General features: G+C 51.9%; 1 protein-coding gene across 1 annotated transcript in view; it reads left to right on the forward strand.

Annotated features, from left to right (window-relative positions):
• LOC144720019 (tyrosine-protein kinase receptor UFO-like) overlaps positions 1–26,899 on the forward strand; it is a 69,109-nt gene that overhangs the window by 37,228 nt on the left and 4,982 nt on the right. Inside the window, exons 7-15 of the mRNA XM_078596436.1 lie at positions 1,238–1,460; positions 2,972–3,114; positions 9,322–9,475; positions 9,750–9,882; positions 18,997–19,088; positions 20,112–20,207; positions 20,981–21,061; positions 22,627–22,719; positions 24,849–24,970. Coding sequence (XP_078452562.1) covers positions 1,238–1,460; positions 2,972–3,114; positions 9,322–9,475; positions 9,750–9,882; positions 18,997–19,088; positions 20,112–20,207; positions 20,981–21,061; positions 22,627–22,719; positions 24,849–24,970 — 1,137 coding nt within the window. The remainder of the gene's footprint in view (positions 1–1,237; positions 1,461–2,971; positions 3,115–9,321; positions 9,476–9,749; positions 9,883–18,996; positions 19,089–20,111; positions 20,208–20,980; positions 21,062–22,626; positions 22,720–24,848; positions 24,971–26,899) is intronic.

The following is a 26,899-nucleotide window of genomic DNA, read 5'->3' on the forward strand; positions in this document are numbered from 1 at the left end:
TTTATTGTTTGCATTATGCAAATTAAATTGTCCTAGAGAACAGTACTATTTCTGTCCCATGCCAAGGGATAAATAAATAAATGTACCAAAAAAACCCAAGGTTGCCCTCCAGACACCGTTAAACAGCACAGGGCACTTAGATAATTGCACTTGAATCAAAACACAAAAACCCATACGCAGCAGCAGCAGCTGCAATCCGTGAACTTCACTCATCGATTCCGCTGCCTACGTTGATGGCCTACCAAGACTGCTGCTTCGTCTCTTGTGCACTGTGCGTTCGACCACCGCACTGCAGGCCAAAACCATTCCCTTGCTGCTTCTTCCCTGCTCGTGGTGTGGGAATTCCCTCGCCTCATCTCCCTCCCCTAATTCTTATGACCTTGCTCAATTCCAAAACGTATGAACTCGTACTGTATATTAAACCGACTATAGTTATGTTTGTTGCTGACTGCCTGGATTTTTAGGCCTTTGGGCCTGTGCTTAACAATAGGCTCAACCCATAAACAAACAAACAAACAAAACCACATTGCTCTCCATGTGTCTTTGTGCCCTCTTCAGATTGTGTTCTCGTTTCTTTGTCAGAAGTGAGTCGCTAAACTTTATTTAAAATCTGGTAAGAGGTCATTGAGACTGGAAGACTACAGTGCCCAAGTGATCAAAGGTCAAAAACAGCATCATTTAGGGTTGAAGTATTGCACAATACGTGTACAGGTAACACTTAAAATATCCATAAACATGAAACCATGAAGCGGCATAAACTTTAAAAGCGGACTTAACATTGTACTGAGATACAATTTAAAATGCATTATGAGGTATGGTTTAAAAACACGGGCATTGGCATCGTCCAAGCAGTGAGTCCAGACTCAAATTGGAGAGTACAGAACAGTGACATCCAAATAGTGCGTCCACCAAGGAGATGGAATGATGAAATCAGCTCATGTGCAGGTAGGGAGCGGCAGGGGGTGGCGGGGCCATTTTCACACAAAAGAGGACCCCACAACGTGCCTGTCAATGGTGACATGTGGTATCTTTCCCTGGGCTTCCAGGAACCTTTGGCCTTGGGTGACCCTATGGGCAATTATTAGGTGGAATATTACATTGCGGGATCGTGAGAGATGGCGAAGGCTTGCAGTGGATTGATCATAACATTGATGATGAAAATACCACGGTTTCACAAATTGACCACCTGCTTTGTTGTTGCCGCTTTATGTTTGCGCCACACTTTTCCCGCACGCAGTTTGCCGAGGAGGCCGCTGCCGCCGCCGCCGACGATGCCGCCGGCGACAAGAATGTCACCAGCTCGGAGGTGGAGATAGCAGCCTCCTCCTCCTCCTCCTTGCAGGGCCACACACTGAACCGGCTGGCAGCCATGACAGGCTACAGCGTGCGCGTGGCCTGCGCTAACGAGGTGGGGCTGTCCCCGTGGAGTGCGTGGATCCGCTGCAACACCAGCGAGGGAGGTAGGGATGCGCCTTCTCTACCCGCCACCGCGAGCGGAGCTCGCCAGCTCCAGGGCTGACTACACAAACACACGGCCCATCCATTTAATGTGCACATCGTTTTGGAACGGAGAAGGTGGCTGGGGGAGCTGCCGTGGCGTAACGGTTATCACTCTGGACATGCGAATTCAGAGGTCGCCGATTCGACTCGATCTCCTCGCGTCGCAGTTGAAACGATGATGCAGGTTTTTTTAATATTTCGCAGCCCTTCTGCAACATCATTGGAATTTACTGGAGGGTCTCACAACTCACTCATCACCGGCCGTGCGTATTAGATACACCAGCCGTAGATTGCAACATATGTGTGTAGGAAACAGTTCATGTAATATAATGCACCTGTGATTAGCACGGTTGGCTATGTACAGAGCGAAAGAAGTTTCAAAATAAAGAAGTGAAAAAGGGCTATTTTATAATTGGAGGTCGCTCATTTCCTCTCCCGCCCCTATACACTGGAAGTTCTTTTCCCCAGCAATCCGCGCTGTCAACTCCCTGACCCTGTTTAAGTCCATGGCTCAAAACCTTCCTTATTGACTCACTGCCTATCACTTTTACTGCTAGCGTCTTGAGATGCGGTCGTATTTCGACACGGTATGAATCCACATTGCATTGCACTTGTTTAGTCCTGGTAAAAAAAATTCAGCCGAACTTCAAGTTACGTGCCAGTGAAGTTTTACTGGCCACTTCATTTTAATGGGACTGTGCACAGAGAGTGGAGCTTCGGCCACCACATTTTAAAACGTGGACCAATTAGTAACACCGCTGCCCGCTTGTATCAGTCGCTGGCAGCGTTTCATACATTCACCGGCCGACTCCTGAAAGCCGTCTGTTTACTCTCCCACCCAAAGACCTTCACCCGAACGTACGAACACGGCTGTTTAACTCCCCACCACCGCACGAAGGAAGATTGAGCCTTCTTACACAACAACAAGAAGCAGCAGCGCCACACATGGCATTGCTGATGAACCACGAAGATCAGCTGCACCCGCTTGTGTTATCTCTCGGTGGAATGCAGGGGAAAAAGAACCCATTGCAAAACAAAAAAAATCTCACTCTCAACTCCACCAGCCTTACGCCCCCATAAACACCTTTGAACTTTTTTCCAATTGACAGCCTTGTAAGTAAAACTCAGTTGTATTTAGCACCATTCACACAAGGTCTCACAGCGCTTTACAATTTACAACACAATTCCAGTAAAACCCCTTGACATTAGAACTAAGAGGAAAACAACCCTATGCGGACGGTTACGCAAGAGAAAATAAATGTGTTTTCAAACGAGCCATAAAAACTTCGACTGATGAAGCATCCCTAATGGACTAGGGCAAAACATTCCACAAATGAGGCGCCTGACTACTGAAATACTGTATCACCCTTTACACGCAGATTTGTCCTTGGTATACTCATGTGCCTGGATTTGGTGGATCGAAGTTGCTGGACAGGGGCATATGGCCTTGTGATTTCTTTTCATTGTCCAGTTCCATCTGCCGCACCCACCGGCCTCGCCATGGAGTTTGAAAAGGACATGCTGATCTTCCGCTGGGACGCCCTTGACTCTGAGCTGACCAACGGGGTGCTGCTCGGATATCGGCTGCTCTGCTGGTACAACGACAAACACTTGGTGAGATGGTCGGAGCTGTTCGTTGCTGGGCGCTGGGCTCATTTGAGTTGCAACGCAGTGGTGGTGTTCGCTGCCGCTGCCCGTTGGACGTGACATTGCCATGAAAAAAATAATAAAAATGTACACATTCCAACGGCCTCATGGCCTTTCGGGATTGCGTAATATCAGCAGAATTGATGCCTTACAAAGCAAATTTCCGGACCAGTTCCAACATTAAAAATAAAAAAAAGAATAAAACATTTATTAGGTGGAGAGACAAAAATGTGAAGGGGACCTGGTATTAGGTCAGCAACGAAACACCCCCTCCCCGCACCCTGCGATGCCATGAATTGTCACGATTTGGGGGTTGTGGCTCGATTTAAAACGAGAACTTTCTTTCAATATCGTCGTGAACGTCAATCCTCTTGTCGCTGCAGAGGCCTAAAACGTGGCCGAATCTTGCATACTCGGTCCGAGCGATGTATCCTGAGTCTAAGGACCAGTGGTGTCAAGTGTGCGGTCGGTGCAACTGCACAGTGGACCACGTCGTGCTGGTCGTGGCGGGGTGGAGGCGGGTTATTTGACCGTACTTCGCCGCGCTGGTTAGTGCGGGTAGGTGAAGGCGTGCAGAAAATAAGTGGGAGCATAGAAGTATGGTACAATAATGGATTGTTGGTGCACTTCCCTGTGCTGCCTACAATGTAGCCGCCCCCCCCCCCCCCCAATATCTTGACAAAACTGTCGCACGTGGGAAAAAAAAAAACTGCTATTACTCAAGAAGTTATCAATGGCGACATCTCTATTATATTCTTGGTTCTTTCGGTAAGGTCACGTAGATAGAAAAGAAAATAATAAAATAACATTTTAAATACATTGAAAATAATAAAAGCAAAATTTTTATTAAATGTTATTACTTTAATTTTTAATCTACGTGACTTTACCGAAAGAACCAAGAATACGAATTCCTGCAGTCACGAAAGTTTAAGGTCAAAATGAACATCTCGGCTTGGCGCTGCGCAAGGGGGGCCCTGCCAACGCTGCTTTTTATTTTATTTCAACATTTAAGTCGAGGGAGGGCTTCCTCATTTTTACACGGCTGCTCCTCCGATTGCGAAACGTTGGCTCTGCGTGGCTGAGCTGAGACGCTCTTTGTTTTCCTGGTCACGCTGCAGGACTCTGCGGCCAGCCAGTGCCTTGTGATTGGGCTCGCAATGCCGTCACCCGCGAGCTCATCGTCAGGCGCCTGGTGGGGAAGGCCGCAGCAGCGGTAGCGGCGGCAGCGGTAGCGCTAGCGGTGGCAGTGACAGCAGCGGTAGCCGCGGCGGCAGCAGCGGCAGCAACGGTAGCGACAGCAGCCACAGCAGCGGTAGCAGCCGCAGCGCGGTAGCCACGGCGGCGGCAGCGGCGGCCGCGGTAGCGGCAGCAGCGGTAGCGACAGCAGCCGCAGCAGCGGTAGCAGCGACAGCAGCGGCAGCCGCGGCAGCGACAGCAGTGGTAGCGGCAGCAGCGGCAGCCGCAGTAGCCGCAGCAGCGGTAGTGGCTGGCCTAGGAGGGCTTCTGGCCACCGGAGCCTTAAAGGCCCGACGATGTCACTTTGTGTTGATTCATGCTTTGTCCGTGTCACATTGTGTCCGTCCGTGCGTCCTAGGCTTCTCAGAATTGAACACCCATCTGCCGCACCAACGCTTCCACAATTTGGGTGCCGTGATTCGATTGAAGAATCGGTTGTTTTTTTGTTGCTGTCCGGTTTTTACCGTCTCGTTTGCATCTTGCCTCATTGTTTCAGTCCCATCTGTACAGTCTCGTTCAGACCGTGAGCACAGATGTAGCATGAGTGTATCACGCTCGCGTAGAGCCCTCTTGTCAGTTAACTGCTGGACGAGGACCGCCACAGGCCACGTGGTGTCGCGGTGATTATTTCACCATATTTTGCCGTGCTGGCCAGCGCGGGACGGTGAGCGCACAACAGTTCGCGACTGTGGTGACATTGAAACCATGAAACGCATCACCGGACCAGCGCGCCATCCATGCAACATCCGGGCGGTGATCCTGCGATCCGTACGGCGTCTCCTGCCTCGTTGGATCAGTGGAAAAAAAACGTAGCTTTCAACCCGTTTCGAATCTGTTGCTTTTACCATCCTGCCGTATGAAAGAAGTCGAAGCAGAAGAAATGGGCAACAGTGGAGTTGTGTATCGTGAGCTCCCAGAACCTGTTTTAATCAATGAATCGACGCGTAATTACACGCATGTTAACAAGTTGAATGTGTTAAGTAACACATTCCTGGCAAAATGTTCACTGGTCGTCACAACATAACCGTAACACGCGCAGGACAAAATTACATGGACAGCAAATTACGTAAAAAATCCGACAAGCAATGACGTGGCCGATTACATAACGGGGGAAAAATTGTGCGTTTTTTTATCGTTGGTGCGATTGTACTTGTTTACCCACTAAAAAGTCTCCCGCTGAGTCTCATGGATTTTTTTTCAGGAGGTTCCAGCTAAGCTTTTGCAAGAGGCGCTCGATGATTTGTATAACTGTGTTTAATAATAATAACAGTGACTTTTATAACGCGCCAGATGTTGCAGACAAGTCAACAACTCAGAGGCGCGGAGCCAAGCTCAGGGCTGCACAAAAGCCCTGACCAAACAGATAAGAGGCCTTTAGATGTTAACTGAAAGCCAGGGTGCATTTGATGTTGCGGATGTGCAAAGGGATAGAGTTCCACACCGAGGGGGCGACAACGGAGAAACGACGTGAGCCTGTAACAGTCTGAGACCTTGGTGTCCAAAGCAGATTTTTAGCGACGCTGCGTAGGCTTCTACCGTGAGCCTTAGTGCAAGGCGAGAGTATAATGCCAATCGAGTCATTTGCGGCTAAACGTTTAAAATGTTTGATAAATTTGTACCATGACACCGGCACACACAAGGACTCAACTCTTTGCAAATGACGTCAAGAGATCTTTAACGCCCACTGTGAAGCAGACAGCATGGAGTATTAATACGGTTATTGTGTACCGCTGTATTCATCGGGGCGGCCGCTGGATTTAAGCTGTGAAACTCTTGCGACGAGCGGCGAACTCGCACTCGCGAGGCCATCTCATCGGCCCCCAACGCAAAAACTGTCGTGAGATGAGCCTTCTCCACGCGTCTTTCCTTCACCTTTACGAAAGAATCCCTTCTTTTCGGATCGAGCGAATCTACTCCCGCAAGTATCGCTCGCTCGGGACACAACAGGGTCGGCTCGTGGGAGAGCGGAGATTATTAATTGGGGCAGTCACGCTCTCCACTGTAAGGCTTTTCAGCGGGGAGAAAACAGTGCCTCCCTTTGTACGGTGTCTTGCGGGGGGGGGGGGGGGCATTAGGTATTGCGCTGCAAAGGTTTTCCGCAGCTGCGCTGTGTAACTCTCCAACGAGTTCTCAGCTTGTAACCGCGCGTTGTTCGGCATCGCCCGGAGTTTTTCTCCTCATGCTTGGGAGCTTTAGTTTCCGAAGAAGCACCTAGCACGTCGGACATCACGCGGGACATCCACAGAAAGAGTTTTCAACGATTCACAAGGGGTCACATTTGCCGCTGGGCTCAATTGCTCACGAGTCGTGAAGTGCAACAGCCATGCTGGTCAGTGTGGGCTGGTGAAGTGGGGGGTTGGGGGTTTCCCAGAACCACTTCTGATATCACTCACCACGGTTGTGAGCCGTGGTTTGGGAATCGAACGACCTCACGGCGCAAACCACCATGAATTGGCCACACGAATGACTTACATCCTTCAAATATTCAAACAGACAACACGTTCAGAATCAGTGGCTCGAGTTTGAGCAGTTGGGCTGTGATTTCAGACTCGAACTTTGCTTCAGCCGGTAAGGCCCGTTTGGGCCAATCGGCGTGGCCGGGGTGAGGGCGGCCGGCTCCGTACGTAACTTGACCGCGATGGGCACACCCTGCCCGACTCGCCCGCACGCCGCCCACTCGTCGTGGTGCCGGTCCCGCAGGTTGTTTGTGCGTGCGGACGTGCAGACGTGCGCGTGTGTGGGGAGCGATGTCGCTCTGAACCCCCGGCGACCCGAGTTCGATTCCTGCTGACGGCCGACACCAATGACGATTATCTCAACCCGTCCTGGGACTCCTCTATGGTGACTCGGCCTCAAATGAGTAACTGGTGCAGTGTGTAAACATTGACTCTGGGGAGACAAAGGTGGTCAGGCGTGGCGCTGGCCACCCACCCCCCCTCGTGTACCGTGGCAGCTATCGTAGGTGCTCGCTTGCAGCACTTGCCCCAAAAGTCTGTTAAGGCTGTAAGGGGGATCTTTGTCTTTGTTGTTTGTGTGTGTCCGCGTGGGACCTGCAAATATTATCTCAGGGGGAGCAGAAGCATTGTGATTCGTGCATGGACTACAAGCCCAGCGGCCCCGTTTCAATTCCCGGCTGACAATCAGTGTCGATTATCTGCAGCAGTCGGCTTCCCTTTGGTGGACATAAATTGGTCCGTGGTGTGTAAACATCGGGACTGGAGAGACAAAGGCAGCCACGCGTGGTTCCGGTGCACCATGCGGGCCTTCATAAGCGCACCTCCACGATTAGCACGGTTGTCGACGTACGGTGCGAAGGAAGTTCAGCACACATTACGTTAACAGCACTAACCTCAACGGCCTGTGCGGGCTACTCGGCGGATCGTTGCGTGGGTTGTGAATGAGGGCATCGGTAGTGTAGCGGTCAGCGCGCTTGCACTACTAGCCCGGCGACTCGGGTTCGATTCCCGCTCACGGGCACCAACACCAGTGACGATTATGTAAACCGGTCCGGGGCCTCCCCTAGGTCGACTCAGCCTCAAATGAGTACCTGGTGCGGTGTGTAAACATCGCCACGAGGGAGACAAAGGCGGCCGGGCGTGGTGCTGGCCACCCACCCCCTCGGGTGCCGTGCCGACCTTCTTTGGTGCTGCACGCTAACAGCACTTGCCTCAACAGTCTGTTAGAGGCTACACGGGGCATCTTTGTCTATGTCTTTGTGTGAATGTGAATATACCCGTGTATTTCCTTGTCAAGGCTATCGCGATCAAGGAGGCATCATTTGCCTGACTCTTGAACTTCCTCTTCGCGAAGTGAACGAATGTTTTTTGATTCGTCACGAATCGCGTTTCAGCGAAAATCGAGAGCAGGCACGGCGAGCTCCTGGAAGTGATGCAACGTTCACTCCGTGCCCATGTGAATCTGTAGGACTTGCGTTAAATACGGAAAATGGTCATTTACGTGGGATTTTATATAGGATGTTAATAGTACAAACATCCCACGTGGACCCAGGCAGGCTTTCTTACAGGCCGCTTTAAAACAAACAAACAAACAATTCGCAGATTATGTTGCAATCTTGGAATGCTGCGGCTAGCAGTGCATCACCGCGTGTCAGAGAACAGCCCTGGGAGCCGACGTCACGTGAACAGGCCTCTTGCATCCGCACACGGTGGCGGGGGATACACCTTGTGTATGCCCCACAAGAAGAGTGTCCATCACGTGCCCATCAGTCTTCAGAGCTGAAATTAAGTCAGCTTGAGTTGAAAAGATGAATTCGGGACTAAATTGTTTTGCACAGGAGTTGGTGTCCAGGCTGAGCAGATCAGCTCGCCACATTTTGGGAGTCCCGGTTGAATCACGTGGCAGCTGAAACTCAAGCCCCAGGATCTCGGCGGCGTTGGCGCCATGTCTCTCTGACCCTTGAGCCACACGGCCACCTCCAGTGAGGCTCCCTCAGCGATGGAATTAGTTGTGGAGCTTCATGCCAACAGGGTGGACTGCGGGAAGGCCGCCATGGTCTGCCCTAAACTAAAATTAAACAAAAAAAGGATGTATTTTTAACTTTTACCAAATAAGGCCCACTGAGCTGCATAGCTCTTTTTCAGAAGCGGCCTGGCCATAAATGATAACTCGACAAAGTGGCTCATCATGTGGAAATGTATAACCGCCAAATACTCTAAACGCACGTTGATTCTAAATGTGGGGGGAAAAAACCGTAGGACCTGGAGACGAGCATGCAAACTCAAAATATAAATGCGTCGGGGTTGGGATCGAACCCACGACGTCCTGTATACCAGGCAAGGTAGTTAACATCTCAACCGCTGTGGCACCCAATGTTCCCGTGAGAAAGTAGACACAAGCCGCGCCGAGCCGGTATTTTCTGAACCGCCCACGACACCCGCACCATGGAGGAATAATCTCTCCCCCTCGTCTCCGTGTCAGGTCAACCTGGACGTGGGGAGGTCGACGCGGGCCGAACTGAACATCACCGACTTCGTGGGGGGAGGGGGCAACTACACGGCGCGCGTGCTGGCCTACACGGGGGTGGGCGTGGGGCCGCAGGGCCCAGCCGTGTACATCAGCCTCCCGCGCACCGGTGAGGCCGCCCTAACCCTGAACACGACCGCTGAGCTCCCACGGCCGTCACTCTCTTGGGCCACCCGGCCATGACCAGTGGTTAGGGTTTCTTCAACGGATGACGGCAAACCAACGTACCAATTAACAACTTGTCACTCTGGCACCTGCCGGGCCCACGGGCGCCTTGGCCGCGCGCTCGGCCGCCGTGTCGCCTCAACGGCCGCTGACGGAGCGCCGTGATTTTTAACGCTCGCCGCTCCTCCGCTCCTCCGCTCCTCCGCTCACGCGTGCAGAGGCGACGAGGGAGCCGGCGCGGCCCACGAGCTGGACGGCCATCGTGGTGGCGTGCGTGGCCACGGTGCTGCTGGGCCTCGCCGTCTTCGCCTTGCTGGTGCTGCGCCGCCGCCGCCAGGACACCTTCTTCGGGTGAGCGCGCCGGCGTCATTGCTGATAGGTGTAAAACCCAGGCCACGTGTGAAGGCGGTTCAATAACAAACGGCTGCATCTCAGATTAGCAAAGAGACCTTGAGCCGCGAGTCACACCCGGGCCAATCATGGAACAGAGCGCACCCACACATTCACTGCTTCCACGTGGAGCTTCGCCTGCACATTGCCGCGTGCGGGACACACGAGGCACATTCCACAGGAACCTGTCTGGCCTGCCGGTTCATTGGAGACACTTCGTGGCCAGGTCGTAGCATCGTGGGGGTGGGTGCGGGTGGGGGGGGGCTTTAAAGTTATGCAGTTTGTTTTATACATTTGTGATGGGAAGAGGCATGGGTGGACCTATGTGAACTAAAAACTACTCAAATTAATATCCATAATAGAGGTTTTTTGTTCGGGTTAGATCGTGTAAATATATAAATGTGTCGTTAAACCTGCCACCACCCGACACAGCCAACTAGTAAGGGTTGTCACGTAAACGGAGCATGTCAATGCGTCACTAGTACAGCACTTACAATCTGGCTCTCCAACACACCGGGTGTGCTGTACCAGTGACGAATTGGCCACGTTCTGTTTATGTGACAACCCTTATTAGCTGGCTGTGTCGGGCGGTGGCGGGTTTTAGCGACACATTTATATATTTACGCGATCTAACCCCAAAAAAAACCTCTATTATGGATGATATTGGTCGCGAAAGCCTACATTGTGTTAAACCAACTATATATTTTATTTTACCAGGTAAGGACCACTGAGCAATTTAGCTCTTTTTGAGAAGCGACCTGGCCACAAATGATAGCTCAACGAAGTGACCTTATCTCGTTGAAATCTATCGCAGGCAAATACTCCAAAACGCGCGTTTCTAAACGTGGAGGGAAAAACCGGAGAGCCCGGAGAAAAATTCACACCTCAAACTCCAAACATACAACAGGCGTCAGGGTCGGGATCGAACCCACAACCACATGCATGCCAGGGCCATATAACCTCGGGGGTCAACTCAATGAGCCCCCTCCCCTCGCCCTGTGACTAATCCACACATTTTTTTGTCCCCTGGGATAAACTTTCTTCGCCATTGGAATGTGGAATTTCAATTGCCGGCTCCTGGCGGCAGCGCCTCGAACACTCCCGCCTTCAACCACTGCTGGTAGAGCACCACCCTCACCACCACCCCCACCCCCACCGCCACCACCGCCACCACCACCACCGCCACCACCACCACCCCCACCACCCCCACCGCCACCACCCCCACCCCCACCACCACCGCCACCACCACCACCACCCCCACCACCACCACCGCCACCACCACCCCCGCCACCACCACCGCCACCACCACCGCCATCACCCCCACCACCACCACCGCCATCACCGCCACCACCCCGCCACCACCGCCATCACCGCCATCACCCCCACCACCCCCACCACCACCCCCACCACCACCACCACCCCCACCACCACCACCACCACCGCCATCACCCCCACCGCCGCCGCCTGCATTCCCGTGCTAACGAGGGGAGAGAGAGAGAGGGACAATCGCATCACGCTCTGCCCGTGACTCAACTCTCTCTGCCCTCTCGCTCCCGTGGTTCCACTTCGCGTTTCCTTCCTTTTCCCGACCCTCGCTCCTCAACCCGTCCAGCCGGCCCGGTCCGGTTCGCACCAATGTTTTCGAGCCACGCGGGGGTTACTTTAGGACGTTCGCCCGCGCTGGCAAATCTTGGAGTGGCTCGCGTGCACCTTTCTCAACGATCGTAGGCGCGGCGTACGCAGGGCCATCCATTTGTAGACACCCCACTGAAATACTATGATGATGATTTAGTGTGGCCGATGAAGAGCAACGTTAGAGGTTCAATTCTAAGTGATTCAATTAATCAATTGCTTTGTCTGCGAGTTAATGACTGGCAGATACATCCACTCACCCATTCATCCATCCACCCAGTCACCCACAACATGCAGTCACTTACCTACCCGCTCAATCACCCATCCACTCAACCAGTCTTCCACCCGCCCAGTCACCCACCAGCATGCTCACCCATTTACTCACCCACCCATTCGTCCATTCACCCAGTCACCCACCCATGCAGTCACTTACCTACCCATTCAATCTCTCATCCACCCACCCAGTCACCCACCAACGCGCTCACCAATTTATCCACCCACTCACCCACCCATTCGTCCATTCACCCAGTGACCTACTGATACACTCACTCCCCCATCCACCCAGTCACCTACCCACCCAGCCACTCACTAACCGACCTGACAACCGCCTTCAAATATATATTTGAAGCCAGTGCTAGGTTCTATGGTCGATGGTTTGTGGGTTCATTGCTGCAGTCACACACGGGAGAGTTTTATTTTCCGTTTAACGCGTAGGCTCTCGCGAACAATATCATCCATAACAGTTTTTTTTAGTTACATCGCGTAAATTATAAATGTGTTGTTAAACCCGCCACCACCCGACACAAATCTGGCTGTCGCCTGATGAAGCTAGTTGTAATTACTGGCGAAACGTCGTACTCAGATTGTAAAAGTTGTGGCTTGGCTCTCCAACACACCGGTTAGTGCTGTACTAGTGACGAATTGGCACGTTCTGTTTCCGTGACAACCCTTACTAGGTGGATGTGTCGGATGGTGGCGGGTTTAACGACACATTTATATATTTACGCGATCTAACCCAAAACAACCTCTATTATTTTGCACTGTTGCATTAGTTAGATGTTTGTCTATATATTAAAATAACATGGAGATATTATACTGTTATATATATAAACATTTTATAGCGTTCACATGCCTCACACCGATTTCAACACGCGTATTCAATCAATGAACACCGTCCCTCTGCAAGGTGCGGAGCCATCGCGCTCACATTATTCAATCACCTCCGTGAGAAGAAATTAAGAGGATAATTTTGAAATCAATTGGATCACCCTGGACATATAATGTCTGCCATCTCCTCTTAAACTTTTCAACCCCGCATAGGTCAACAATCTATCAATATCAAGATAGTGTTCATATTGCAATTTAGTCAGCAGTGAATAAAACGCCCTAATTCATGGCAGCTTCATAAACTTTGCGCTTTGATGACAGCGCATTGCAATCATGACCACACCAAAGCTGCAAAGACAAAGATCCCCCGTATAGCCTTAACAAACTCTAGGGGCAAGTGCTGTTAGTGAGCACCTATGAAGGCCGGCACGGCACACGAGGGGGTGGGTAGCCAGCACCACGCTCGGCCGCCTTTGTCTCCCCAGTGGCGATGTTTACTACACACCACACACTCATTTGAGACTGAGTCGGCCTAGGGGAGGCCCAGGACCGGTTCAGATAATTAATCGTGACTGGGTGTTGGCCATTCATTACCACACACACTCACAACGATCCCCCATTAATCGATCATAGAATGTTGGGGCAGCAAATGTGTGCGAGCACCAAACACCAGCAGAGTTCAGAGGGAGGGGCGTGTGTCTGGCTGTGTGCATGTGTGCACATTCATACACACACGTGCACCCCTACAAACTTGCACACAAAGACCCCCCCCCCACCCCGTATCGCCTTTAATAAACTGTCGAGGCAAGTGTGTTTACACACCGCACCTGTAAATAATTAAGGCTGAGTCAACCTACTGGGGGCCCACGACCGGATCAGATATGTCACCGATGTTGGCTAGTAGCCGAGTTCGCAGCGCAGCCTGCCAAACACTACACGACCGCTCCACAAAGACAAAGATCCCCCCGAATAGCCTGAGCAGACTTAGGGCAAGTGCTGTTAAGCGAGCAGCTATGAAGGCCAGCACACCACGCGAGGTAGTGGTTAGCCAGCACCACGCCCGGCCGCCTTTGTCTCCCCAGTGGCGATGTTCACACCAGGTGCTCATTTGCGGCTGAGTCGACCTTGAGGAGGCCCAGGACCCGTTCAGATAACCGTCACCGGCGTTGGCCGTGAGCGGCAATCGAACTCGGGTGGCCGGGTTCGGAGCGCAGCGTAGCGCTAACCGCTACGCCACCGCTCCACACACGCACACGGGCGGCACATCCGTACGAATATTACATTTAGCAGCGTCCCCCTCGCTACCTTCTTTGCCTCTCGCCGAGCGCACACTCAGGACGGTGGAATGCAACCCTGGCGCTGCCTCCAGCTCCTCTCCTCTTGCAGGATATGAGTCGCTCTGTTTTGTTTTGCTTTTCCATTCCCCTCTCTCCCTCGGAAGTCCGGCCAATGGTGTGGCGCTGGCTCCCAATCTGGTCGCGCGCGCGCGTGCCCATGTGGAAGACGTTAAGGGTGTTCGTGGCAGGGCAATGGGGGGGGGGGTCTATGGGTGGATAATTTGGAGTGGGGAGGAGGAGGGAGGATTCCTCGGTTCGACTGAGAGCTCTCCTTTTGCGTTTTCGGGGCTTGTTACCGCCCGTCGTACGTCTTGATGTTCGGCGTTTCGCGCGCCACGTGCTGGGAACGTCTTCAGGAAGTCATCGTCCGAAGGAGCTCCCAGCGCGTGGAGTGAATTCAGTTCGTGAAGAAGCGGCAACCCCCCCCCCCCCCCGCTTGGCGCGCGGCGATAAACGTGGGACGTGATGGCAGACTGTCACCGCACAGCCCGGAGACACATCGGAGAGATCAACGGTACACTGGAGCGTCTTCAGAAGATAAACTTTCTGACACGTGGTACGGTTTTCCTGGTATGGTGATAGATACTACGACATCAGGTCCATGATGATCGATAACCCAGCACATTATACCACCGTGGCCTTAAAATTAAACATAAATATGACGTTTCAGGCAATAGCCCTTCTTCATAGCACTTAAATGGAGAGGCCAAAGAGAACGAGTGGATACGATTTGGAGACAGCACTTGACACCTTGAGGCCTCATGATGATTTAAAAAAAATCATAAATAATTGTTTCCACAGATATCGCATCATCCATTTCGGCAATTATCGTCATATCGCGATTTTCGTTGCTCATTTTATTTAACTTTAATATCTTATTCCCTGACAAAATATTGACGAGAGTGACCAACTCAATTTTAAAATGTGTAAATAAAAGTAAACATATTATCCATTAAGTTAGTGCTTTGCAGACCGTTTTTCAAAGTCATTGACGGCATGGCAATGATATGACGCCATCACTTTCGCAGTTCATGTAATGACGTCATTACACGCGTGCATAATTGACAGCGTGTGCGCAAACACGGTTATAGTTTTGAAGGCATAAGTTGAGTGAACTGCAGATGAGACACTTTGGAGTGCGGTTCTGATTTGCTGCAGTACAGCAAAGCACAACACAATGACATCAGCATTGAGGCGATGCTCATTTCCTGTTTACAGCTCGGAGCCAGTCATGGCAATTCCACATTCCTATGGCGAGGTAGGGCAAAGGACAAACACTGTTTTGCAACTTGCTCTACTGCTGAGCCACTGGGCCGGGAAACTGATCTCGCGATAATCGTCACATCTACAAATGTGATATCATGTACAACTGTGAGAAGTTATCACAGCAATTAGAATCGCTTGTCACTCGGATGTGTATCCAGTGTCGCATGCACGCTGGCCGGACGACGATTCGAGGATTACAAGAACGTCAGTGTCACTGTCGCGAGACTCTCTTCCATCATTTCCAGCAAGTGTAAGAATTGACTCAGACTCGCCCGTGCGTGCCCGCGCATGACGGGACACGCGCGCGCGCGCGCGCGGAAGGCGGCTGCAATCCCACGTTTGTACCGGAGTTTCAACGATGCAGCGATGTGAAATGTACGTACAGCGATAAACTGAAAACGATCGGGGAGAACGGGCGGGAGGGGAGCAGTGGCTGCAGGCAGACTTGCGGGTGACGGTTTTTTTAATATCAGGAAAATCCGGGTGCTTCGGTTCTTGGTTGTTGACGCTGTAAGATAAATTCGTTTTTTTTGCTTCTTCTTAATATATATGGAAATGAACGATTCGTAAAAAAAAATCACGTAGATTTTTCATTACAATAATAAAACACCTACTTTTATCTACACAAAATTTGTATTAAGATTTAATTAGTTTAAAGAAATTATTACATGAATTAAGTTTTTTTTTATTGTAACGATTAATCGATTTTAATAGATTCTTGCGCTGGGGGCACATTCATTGAATCACGTTTTAAAGAAAGTATATGCTCGTGATATGTAAATCAGTGGCCAATGAACTTACAGAATGTATGGGACAACAAATGAGATGGACAGCACAAATGAGACGGAACATGAGACGGACTGCACTGGGGCAGACCATGCCAGGTTTTACAACACGGGTACAGCTAAGAAAGTGCCTCCCCCTAGTGTGCAGATTAAGAGGAAGCAGATATCATATAAGTAGTCCTGAGATATCTGCTTCCACAGGCCGTTCTCTAACATGGGAAGTGGTGGGGGGTGGGCGATGCACTTCCCTGCGGGAGCTCCAGATGGATTATTCATCTCTTTGCCCAACACCAAAAGCTCAAAATTAAATATGCAACCAGGAGGCGAACTGTTTTACACTGCCCATTATTATTCCAGTCGACGACGAGTCAAATGGAGGAGTAACGATCGCCCCCCCCCCCGGCACCTTCCCCCTCCGCCGTCAATGAATCAATCCTTGTTTTTCTCGCATTTTAAGTGAACGTAAGCAGCCACTTGCGGCTGCAGAGCTCATATGAACCCACGACAGACACAATAAATAAATAAATCCCCACGGATTCGTACGCACGCCCTTCATGGCTAGTACTGTATCGCGAGTCCAAGATTTGCCGCGACATTCCCCCACCCCCCCCTCCCCCGAACACCTCCGATTGACACGGTTGGCGACGTACGGCACGAAAGAAGTCCACCTTACGCACAAAACTCAATCGACGAATCGACGCGTCTTCACAGCCCCCTCGCCATTCGCAACGCGTTCGACTCCGCCCGTGCGCTTGTCGAGACGTTGTTCAGTGCCCCCCCCCCCAAAGCCTCGGCGTGTTTCCCGACCGCTGCATTGCGGAAGCCGGGGCGGGGGGCTTGGGTTCGGAGAGAGTTCCCCAAAAACGAAATAAAAAGGAAGCCAAATGAATCACAAAGTCACTTCCCATGCCTCCAAGTGAACTGTGAAATCACAGCGCGTCCTCGGTTTGTCGCTGCAAAGTCAGCAATTAAAATGTTTTCAAATGGTGCTTTGTATCTTCCCTTAAGAAGCACGCCGCTTCTGCATTTCGCTACTCGCCACGTTGCGATGGTTTGTTCTGCCCAGTTTGTGGATATTAAATAGTTTTTTTTTTGGTCACAGGGCACATCCCCCCTCCTGCATCGTCACGAATCGGGGCGAGGATTCAATGCTTTTCCACTGACTCTGAACGTATTGATGGATTCCCTCTGTCTGCATGTAAACTCGTACAGATGACCCAATATGTCATGAAATACGAATGAAATGTTCAGTAAAATTGCGTTTCGTTTCACTTCTTCCATCTCATCTTAATACCTATTCTCATTTTTCATACTTTGATGCTGGAAAAAATGTCCCGTGATATAGCTGCTCACCGTGACGTGTTAAGTGCTCTGATACGTGTGGCATTGTCCTTGTGCTGTTCGCCATTTGGCGTTCTCTGGTCTGACACCGGTGAGACGCGGCCATACAGAAGGCTGTCTCTGCCGTAGGCCAATCAGTTTGAAAGACATTGCGCATATTATATCAGAACATGTTTGTTTGCATGTTCACCACAAGTACGTGTGGTTAATGCAGACTTGATTCCTTGCAAAATGTATCTATTTGGTGTTTGAACATCTTAATACCTCGTGTTTTGTTGCCAGAAAGGGTAAAACCTATTCTTATTTTTCATTCTCCCATCTCGTTTGCATTTCTTCGTTGTTCCGTCTAATTCGCAGAGCTTTGTTAACACACACCCCCTCCCCACTCCATTCGCGTAATTGCACCGTGACCATATCCTTTCCCGTGCGATGAGTACAAATTCCTCAATAACACATTACTTGTGCGCTACTTCCATGAGACGAGTTGTTGAGTCTTTTGGTGTCCGGGATCGGGCCGCTTGGCCCGTCGCTCAGTGTGATCGTGCTCGTCGCTGCTTGGAGAGCTGCCTAGGGGTAGTGCTTGGGAGAGAAGATTGTCGGCGAGTTTGTTCGGGTTGGTGCTAGTGCACTGGAGGCTAGTTGAAGTCCATTGGAACCTCATTTGCCAGTAAAAAATATGAGAATTCTTTTTTTACCCTTTTACCTGGCAATCAAACTGACACCTTTTTTTTACAAGGAGTCATGTTTGCATTGACCACAATACCTGCAGTCATAATGCAAAAAAAACAGAACTCTGATAACATTATCAGAGTTATGTTTTTTTTTTGCATTGTCCTTGAAGTTGATTGGTCCACACCCGAGACAGCTTTCCTTTTTACTGGCAAATGAGGTTCCAATGGTGTAAACGCTTACCCCGAGCTCTCATACTCTGATGGTGCATTGTTTTTGAGTTGTGCGCCTTTTGGCGTCATCTGGTCCAACACCATATGAGACTAGGCTCTAAGGAAAGCTGTCTCGGGTGTGGACCAATCAACTTCAAGGACAGTGCATACATTATCAGAGTTATGTTTTTTGTTTGCATTATGACTGCAGGTATTGTGGTCTATGCAAACATGACTCCTTGTAAAAAAGGTGTCAGTTTTGTTGCCAGATAAAGGGGTGAAAAACTAATTAACGTTAGTTGTAGTATTTAGGCGCAGGGCCGGTGACTGGCTTGTTAGGGGTCAAGGGTATTTCTGGTGCTTGTGACTATTTGGCTACAGAGCGTTGTTAAGATTCGGGGTAAGGCTAGGGGCTAAGATGCCAGCTTGATTGGCATGGGGATAGCATGTGTCCCGTCTACTCTTCTTGCAAATGAATGCCACATACGGGATTGTATATATTGTATATATTGTTGTTATTTTCTTTGAACCTATCTACGTGACTTTACCGAAAGACCCAAAGAATATGAATTCCTGCAGTCACGAAAGCTTTAGGTCAAGATTGTATATATCATTTGGGCTGCTTTTAATGCCACCTTTTCCCCGTCTCTCCATTCGCGATCACGGCAGCTGCCGGGCCTGCCGCTCATGCGCGTCTGCGTCTCTCGCCCCCCATCCCCCTTCCAGTAACGCGTTCGGCCCCGGCCAGGACTCGGAGGAGCCGCTGGTACGCTACCAAGTCAAGAAGTCCTACTCCAAGAGGTCCATGAAGGCCACGTGTGAGTGAGGCCACGCGTTGCGTTGCTGCCCCGTCTCCGCCCACCCCCCTCCCACCGGCAGAGGCCTGGCGTTCACCGGCCATGCGCGGCGTTAGCCCCTTGCTGTGCTTTGTGTTTAGTTACAACAGGCACGATTTACGACGGCGTGCCTATTTCACGAACGTGACGCGATGTTCGATCGAGGACTGGGGAGGGGTGCGAAGTGGATCCACATGGCTCTCTGCCGCGTGCTCGCGCTGCATCGCGGTGGGCGTTGTTGTGTCTGCACGGCGTCCAGACGTTTCGCACCGCGTGCCGAGAGAGCTTCTCCCCCGGCTGCCGAACGCGCGCCGTGGGGAAGCTCACGGGAGCACTTGCAATCCGAAACGTCGGACATCGTTGTCGAACAGCCCGAAAAACACACACGCACGCACGGGAGAGCGATACTGAAGCGCAACCGCGAAAACCTGCGCAGTGAGCAGGGAGAGTACAGGCGGTCCCCGCCTTTACGACGTCACGACGTGTCCCTAGAAACCCGGCCGTCGTAAATCAGACCCCCCCCCCCCCCTATTTTTCCATTGACAGTAGAAACAGCAGAAACGTCACGAGCCGATGTGTTTTTTCCCCCCTCCATTTAATCAGCCGTATTCCACGGGGTTTCATGGGTTAAAAGCCACACGCACAAACAAACACTTGACGAAAACAAAAGCTCCACGCCAGGTCACATCGGACACGAGGCTCACCATGTTCAAAATTGCGTTCGGAAGTCGTTTCGGGAAGACGCGAATCAAGTTACGTGCGTACTCCATGCATGTTGAACTTCTTTCGCACCGTACGTAGCCAACCGTTGCCAATCGGAGGCGCGGGCGCAAGGACAGCAAGCTGACACGCGCACAACAAAGGGGCGGTTCGGCTAAACGTCGCCAGCGTGCGTCGTCGTAAATCGGACCCGTCGTAAAAACAATCGTTCGCGATCGCATTGCCCTGAGCGCGTCACCTCACGCCCGCGTGTGCTGCTGCCCCCTACCGCGCGCGCATGCGCAGTGCAGCGGCTGGGCATCAGCGAGGAGCTGAACCTCAAGCTGAAGGACGTGATGCTCGACCGACGTCTGCTGAGCCTGGGCAAGGTGCTGGGGGAAGGTGAGGCCCTTCCCCCCCCACCCCCACCCCCCACCCCCACGAGGTCACCATCCTCACTCGTGGCCGGCCTCAAGCCTCAAAGGGCGCCGCGGTGGAGAGATGGTAACTACCTCGCCTGGTATGCAGGAGGTCGTGGATTCCATCCCGATCCCGACCCTGACGCCTGCTGCTGTATATTTGGCGTTTGCGTCTCTCTCTATCTCTCACCATCATCATCACGGTGGCTAAGTGATGGTAACTACCTCGCCTGGTATGCAGGAAGTCGTGGGTTCGATCCCGACCCTGATGCCTCCTGTATATTTGGAGTGTGTGTGTCTCTATCTCCCCGTGGTCATATGTTTACAGTATTTGCCTGCTGTAAATTTGCGCTTGCTAAGCCACTCCATTGGGCTCTCACTTGTGGATAACTCACTTCTGAAAAAGAGATATCTAGCTCAGTGGGCTTTACCTGGTAAAATAAAAAAAATTGTTTAGCTTCATAGTTTAGTTCGAGTCAAAGTGGTTTCCTGCTCAAATTTAGCATTAAGTCACTGGTGCCCATCTGCTGTCTGGAGCCCCTCAGCCACGCAATTACTGATTCCCACCACGGTGAGTGCATTGCGTGCGCAAGAAACGAGTTTAATCGATGAATCGACCCGTCGTTACATATCCGCGACCTAGCCTCACCGGCCTACAACTCCGCAGCTTAAAATGTGGGTAGAAACACGAGTTGGGTGTCGAACGTCGCTCCTGTCTCTGCTGTCTCTCCTCTCCACTCCTGTCCACCCCCACAGGTGAATTTGGATCCGTCATCGAGGGGAAGCTCAAGAAACACGGGGACACGGAAGTGAAGGTGGCGGTGAAGACCATGAAGAGTGAGGCTTTGTTCTGAGTGCGCGCGCTCTTTCCCCAACGAATCATCTCGCCGCGTGGCCTGCAACTCACGTTGCTAGTTTGTTTGAGTGCGAGTCGTTTTTTTTTATCGCATTCCTACTCAAAGTCAAAAGTTCAACTAAAAAGTGATCGTCTGCTCAACGAGCATCGAGGCGATGCTCGTTTCCTTTTGAGAGCCCCCGAGCCAATGGTGGCAATTCCAAGTTCCTTTTTGTGGCAGGGGGCGGCGGGGGGGCGAGTCTATCCACAGGACAACCACTGTTGACTTCCCCACAAAGCAGTACTCGCTTTTTAAACGGGCGGAGGGATGATCATGCCGAACCAACTCCCGACCAGGATGTGAACTCGCGACCTTCCGATCGCGAGGCGCTCGCTCTCGACCACCGGGGCCGCCTGGCCGCGTCTGTTGCTCATTGCGCTCGAAGCAGAATACAACTCCACGACGAGACGAACGATTGCCCAACACCTCTGACGGCGCCTGGAATGTACGTCCGGCCGCTGTCGAACTTCCCGAACCGAGATCGCCGGTGCCGACGCGTTGCTCATCGGACCTCTTGTAGAATGCGCCACCAAATTTGGTGGGGGGGGGGAGGGGGGGGAGGCCCTCTCGCGTGTGGCTGACCGGTCAGCTCACATCTGGAAGCCGTCTGGGCCCGACACGGCTCTGGGTTTGTCTGCGACGGGTGTTTGTGTGGAGAAGGTTCGCGATCGTGATTGATGGCGCTTAACGATGGGGCTTTGGCCGACCTCTTGGATGTTTTTTGCGTGCGATGTTGTCGTGCTCCTGTGCGCGTCTCCGTGTGTGTGTGTGTCTCCACGTGTGTGTATGTCTCATAGGTGCTCGCTTACAGCACTTGCCCCAACGGTCTGTTAAGACTACATCGGGGGATCTTCGTCTGTGTCTTCTTTGTATCCATGTGTGAGCGTGCACATGTTTGTTTTATGTACGGGTGTGTGTACGAGTGCACAGGCGTGCGTGTGTACACTCGTGTGTGCGTATATAAACCTTCGTGTGTGCTACTGTCTCCAAGTGCGCGTGTGGGTGTCTGTGTGTATAACTGTGCATGTGTGCGTACATGTGTGACATCTCTCTCAAAGCGTCACTTCTTCTCCATTGCCCATTGCTTTCCCCGCCCTTCTCGCCCCTTCACTCTGTCTGGCCCCTCCCTTGCCCTTCCGTGACCCCTGTGTGCCCTCTGCTGCGGTCACTCGTTCCTCGGCCTTTGCACTGCCCCCTGCCATCTAAATCACTCCATTTTCTAGTTACAGCTTTTTAAACTACGCTAAGCGCCTTGAGCTAAGGCGCTCTATAACCATAAAACAGGATAAGAAAATATCTCAAGGTAGTCAATGAGCCCATAACACCCGGGTCTGTTGCGTGACCTAGCAGCACTCTTGTGACACTTCGCATGCCCTCAAAGTGTACCTAGCCTGGCACAGGCACCGCGGTGACGTCACTGTCGAACGGCGGCCGCTGCTGTTGCGTACGCACACGTGTTAACGCGTGTACTGCCGACCCCTCCTGCGTGCGTGCGTGTGTCGCCAGTGGACATCTGCTTCCGCGGGGACATGGACGACTTCCTGAGCGAGGCCGTGCGGATGATGGAATTCGATCATCCCAACGTCATCCGTCTCCTGGGTGAGTCGCTCCTCCTCCACCAGCCTCTCCCGCGTGTGACTTGTGTGTGTGTTGGACTTCTTTCGTACTGTACGTAGCCAACTATGGTCCCCACCCCCCCCCCCACCGCACCCCCTCCACCACCCCCCGGGATGCATTGTTGGCTGCTGCGCAGGTTTTGCGATGTTCCCAGCATAGCAAACGGTGCAGGGCAACGGTGTCAAGCGTCGTCCATCAGCGGCTCCCCGGTGATTCTCTGCGTGCGTGTGTGCGTGGACACTCTTCTGATGTACTGTCCAAGTCAGAGCGGAGAGAGAAAATGAAGATCCAGTTCAGATGCCGAGGCCGGCTGTGGGTTCAGTGGTGGCCAAGGGGGCACACGTGGCACGGTGATGCCGTTTCCGTTGCAGGGAGAAATCATTGCACCCACCAATGAGTTTTCGGGTTGCGAGATGTTAACAACCTAGCCTAGTTTACAGGAGGCCAGACGCTGTCGCCTCGACAGACCTGGTTTTCACCTGAGGATGGCTGCTTGCGTTGTGGTCGAAACGTCGTGAGAATTATTTTATTATTCTTAGGTTTTTTCGGTAAAGTCACGTGGGTAAAACCTAAGAATATGAATCCTTGCAGTCACGAAAGCTTAAAATCTAGAATTATTTTATTATGTTTTATTTTTATTACTTCTACGTGACTTTACCGAAAGAACCAAGAAGAGGAGGCCATGGGTTCGATCCCGACCCTGATGCCTGTTGTATATTTGGAGTTTGCATGTTCTCCCCGTGGTCGCGTGGATTTTTCTCCAGGTCCTCCGGTTTTCCCCTCCAAATTTAGAAACGTGCGCAATGAGTATTTGGCTGATATAAATTTGCACACGATAAGCCACTTCGTTGGGCTATCACTTGTGGCCAGGTCGCTTCTGAAAAAGAGCAACGTAGCTCAGTGGGCATTACCTGGTAAAATAAGTCTGTGTATTTCACACCTGATGATGATTGCTTGTGTTGCAGTCGAAACGTCGTGAGAATTTTTATTGTTTTATATTTATATTATTTTATTATTTCCCTTCTACGTGACTTTACCGAAAGAACCAAGAATATGAATCCCTGCAGTCACGAAAGCTTTAAATAAAAAAATAAGAATAGTTTAGTTTCAGTTTAGCTTGCCGTGTTGTTCGGCACGACGTCCGACGTTTCGCCGCACGGCCTGGGAGCATTCTTCGTCGCGGCTGAACAACGCGCCGCTCAATCTGGAGACACGCCGGAGAGCCGTAGAGAGCAGAGCGTGGACGGCCCCACGCAGAACGAAAGTTTTGCGTTTCAGCCCGGCCGTGGGAACCGGAGCAACGCTCCCAGATATTTGAAATTCCGTGGCATCGAGTCGCGTCAAGTGACCTTGGGCGAGCCTCCTGGAGCATCGTCGCGGACGGCAAAAGATGCCACTTGAGGCGCCGTCGGATTTTTCGGGCGAGTTTGAACTCCCATGTGAGAGTCCCCCCCCCCCACCCCACCCTGGAGAGGGTTTTGAAGATGACGCGTCGTCGATCGAAGCCGTTCCGTCGAGTGCAGCTCGAGAGTCGGAGAATCCGATCGTGGGATAATGTGCAGACGTTGTCGCGCCACACACGACGTCGGAAACGTCGTCAGCCGTGCGCTGTCCGCTGAAGTCAATTTGCGTGCAGGTGCTGGATGGATCGTGAGTTACATCGCGGGATCGCGAGCGAAGGCACCTGCTCGGGGAGGCCTTCGTCAAGCAGTGGAGTGGCCGTGGCTGTTGCTGCTGCTGCTGCTGATGACTAAATTAATGCTGATCCTGTCGCTGTGCAGCACCACTATTGCGTGTGTGTTGTTTCAGGCAGGGGTGTGGGGGAGCGGCAGTGTAGCGGTTAGCGCACTGCGCTACGAACCTGGCGACCCGAGTTCGATTCTCACTCACGGCCAACACCAGTATCGATTATTATCAGAACCGGTCCCGGGCCTCCCCTAGTTCGACTCAGCCTCAAATGAGTACCTGGTGCATTGTATAAACATCGCCACTGTGGAGACAAAGGCGGCCGGAGCGTGGTGTTGGCTACCCATCCCCCTCGTGTGCCGTGCCGGCCTTCAACAGTCTTTTAAGGCTACACGGAGGACCTGTGTGTGTGTGTCTTTGTGCAGGGGTGTGCATGTCAGTGGACGAGCAGCGGAGGCTCCCGCGGCCCATGGTGGTGCTGCCGTTCATGCGGCACGGGGACCTGCACAGCTACCTGCTGCGCTCGCGCATCGGGGAAATCCCCGTGGTACGACTCGGCCAGCTCCGGTCACCCTTGCAGCACTAGCAGCACTAGCAGCACTAGCAGCACTAGCAACACTAGCAGCAGCACTAGCATCAGCACTATTAGCTCCACTATCAGCAGCACTAGCAGCACTAGCAGCACTAGCAGCACTAGCAGCACTAGCAGCACTAGCAGCACTAGCAGCACTAGCAGCACTAGCAGCACTAGCAGCACTAGCAGCACTAGCAGCACCACTAACGGCAGCACTAGCAGCACTATTAGCACCGCTATCAACAGCACTAGCAGCACTATTAGCTCCACTATCAGCAGCACTAGCAGCACTATTAGCTCCACTATCAACAGCACTAGCAGCACTATTAGCACCGCTATCAACAGCACTAGCAGCACTATTAGCTCCACTATCAGCAGCACTATTAGCACCGCTATCAACAGCACTAGCAGCACTATTAGCACCGCTATCAACAGCACTAGCAGCACTAGCAGCACTCGCAGCACCACTATCAGCAGCACTAGCAGCACTATTAGCACCGCTATCAACAGCACTAGCAGCACTATTAGCTCCACTATCAACAGCACTAGCAGCACTATTAGCACCACTATCAGCAGCACTAGCAGCACTATTAGCACCGCTATCAGCAGCACTAGCAGCACTATTAGCTCCACTATCAACAGCACTAGCAGCACTATTAGCTCCACTATCAACTGCACTAGCAGCACTATTAGCACCGCTATCAGCAGCACTAGCAGCACTATTAGCTCCACTATCAACAGCACTAGCAGCACTATTAGCACCGCTATCAACAGCACTAGCAGCACTATTAGCTCCACTATCAACAGCACTAGCAGCACTATTAGCACCACTATCAGCAGCACTAGCAGCACTAGCAGCACCACTATCAGCAGCACTAGCAGCACTATTAGCTCCACTATCAGCAGCACTAGCAGCACCACTAGCAGCACTATCAGCAGCACTCGTAGACTATACTCATCTGGGAAATAATGCACCTTCATGATAGCCTTGCGCTATAGGAATGGGGAAAAGAGAAAATGTAGTAAATTGTTATTGTTGTTATCATTCAGGAGGGTTCTGCTACATTGCATGAGACAGCCCCACGACGCGGCGGTCGGGCACCAGTGGCAGCAGGCGCACACTCTGTCATTCAGAACGACCAACTTGTTGACGCGTCACAAGGTGGCACCAAACTGCATTGACCCTGTAGGGATGACGGGCCAACCTGGGGCTCTGAGGACGATGGGATCGCGAAGCTCGTCTGTCCACACCTTTCAGCGGTATCGCCTCGTCCACGTGGTGGGCTTCCTCCGGGTGTTTAGGCCTACTTATCCCGCGTGGAGCCCAGTCCTAGTTAATGGGATTGGCACGAACTTCACGACGCTGTGGCACTCTTCTTGAAGGGGAACACCCCTGAGGCTGTCCGTCCCCCCCCCCCCCCCCCGGGGAAAAATAAACGGCCACATTCGCGTCCACTTCTCAGCAGCTGCCGCACTTCAAAAAGCGGCCCCGCTCAGTGTATGTGCATACGTATTGTGTGTGTATGTGAACTTCTTTCACACCGTACGTAGCCAACCGTGCTACTCGGAAGTGCAGGGGGGAAGGACAGCGAACGAAACACAAAAAACAGTTGTAAAGGAATCAGTTTTCAATCGAGATTTACAAGTGCATAGCTCCAGTGGTGGAGCAATGTGTATGGATATGCGGAGGATGTTGTGTTTGTACAAGTGTCTATGTGCGCGCACTGGGGAGACAAAGGCGGCCGGGAGTGGTGTTGGCCACCCACCCCCTCGTGTGCCGTGCCAGCCTTCATAGGTGCTCGCTAACAGCACTTGCCCCTACAGTCTGTTAAGGCTATACGGGGGATCTTTGATCTTTGATGTGCGCGCATGGACGTGACTACTTGTGTTTACAGGGTAAGT

This window comes from Lampetra planeri, chromosome 7 (genome assembly GCF_965212315.1).
Source record: "Lampetra planeri chromosome 7, kcLamPlan1.2.h2, whole genome shotgun sequence".
Classification (NCBI taxonomy): Eukaryota; Metazoa; Chordata; class Hyperoartia; order Petromyzontiformes; family Petromyzontidae; genus Lampetra; species Lampetra planeri.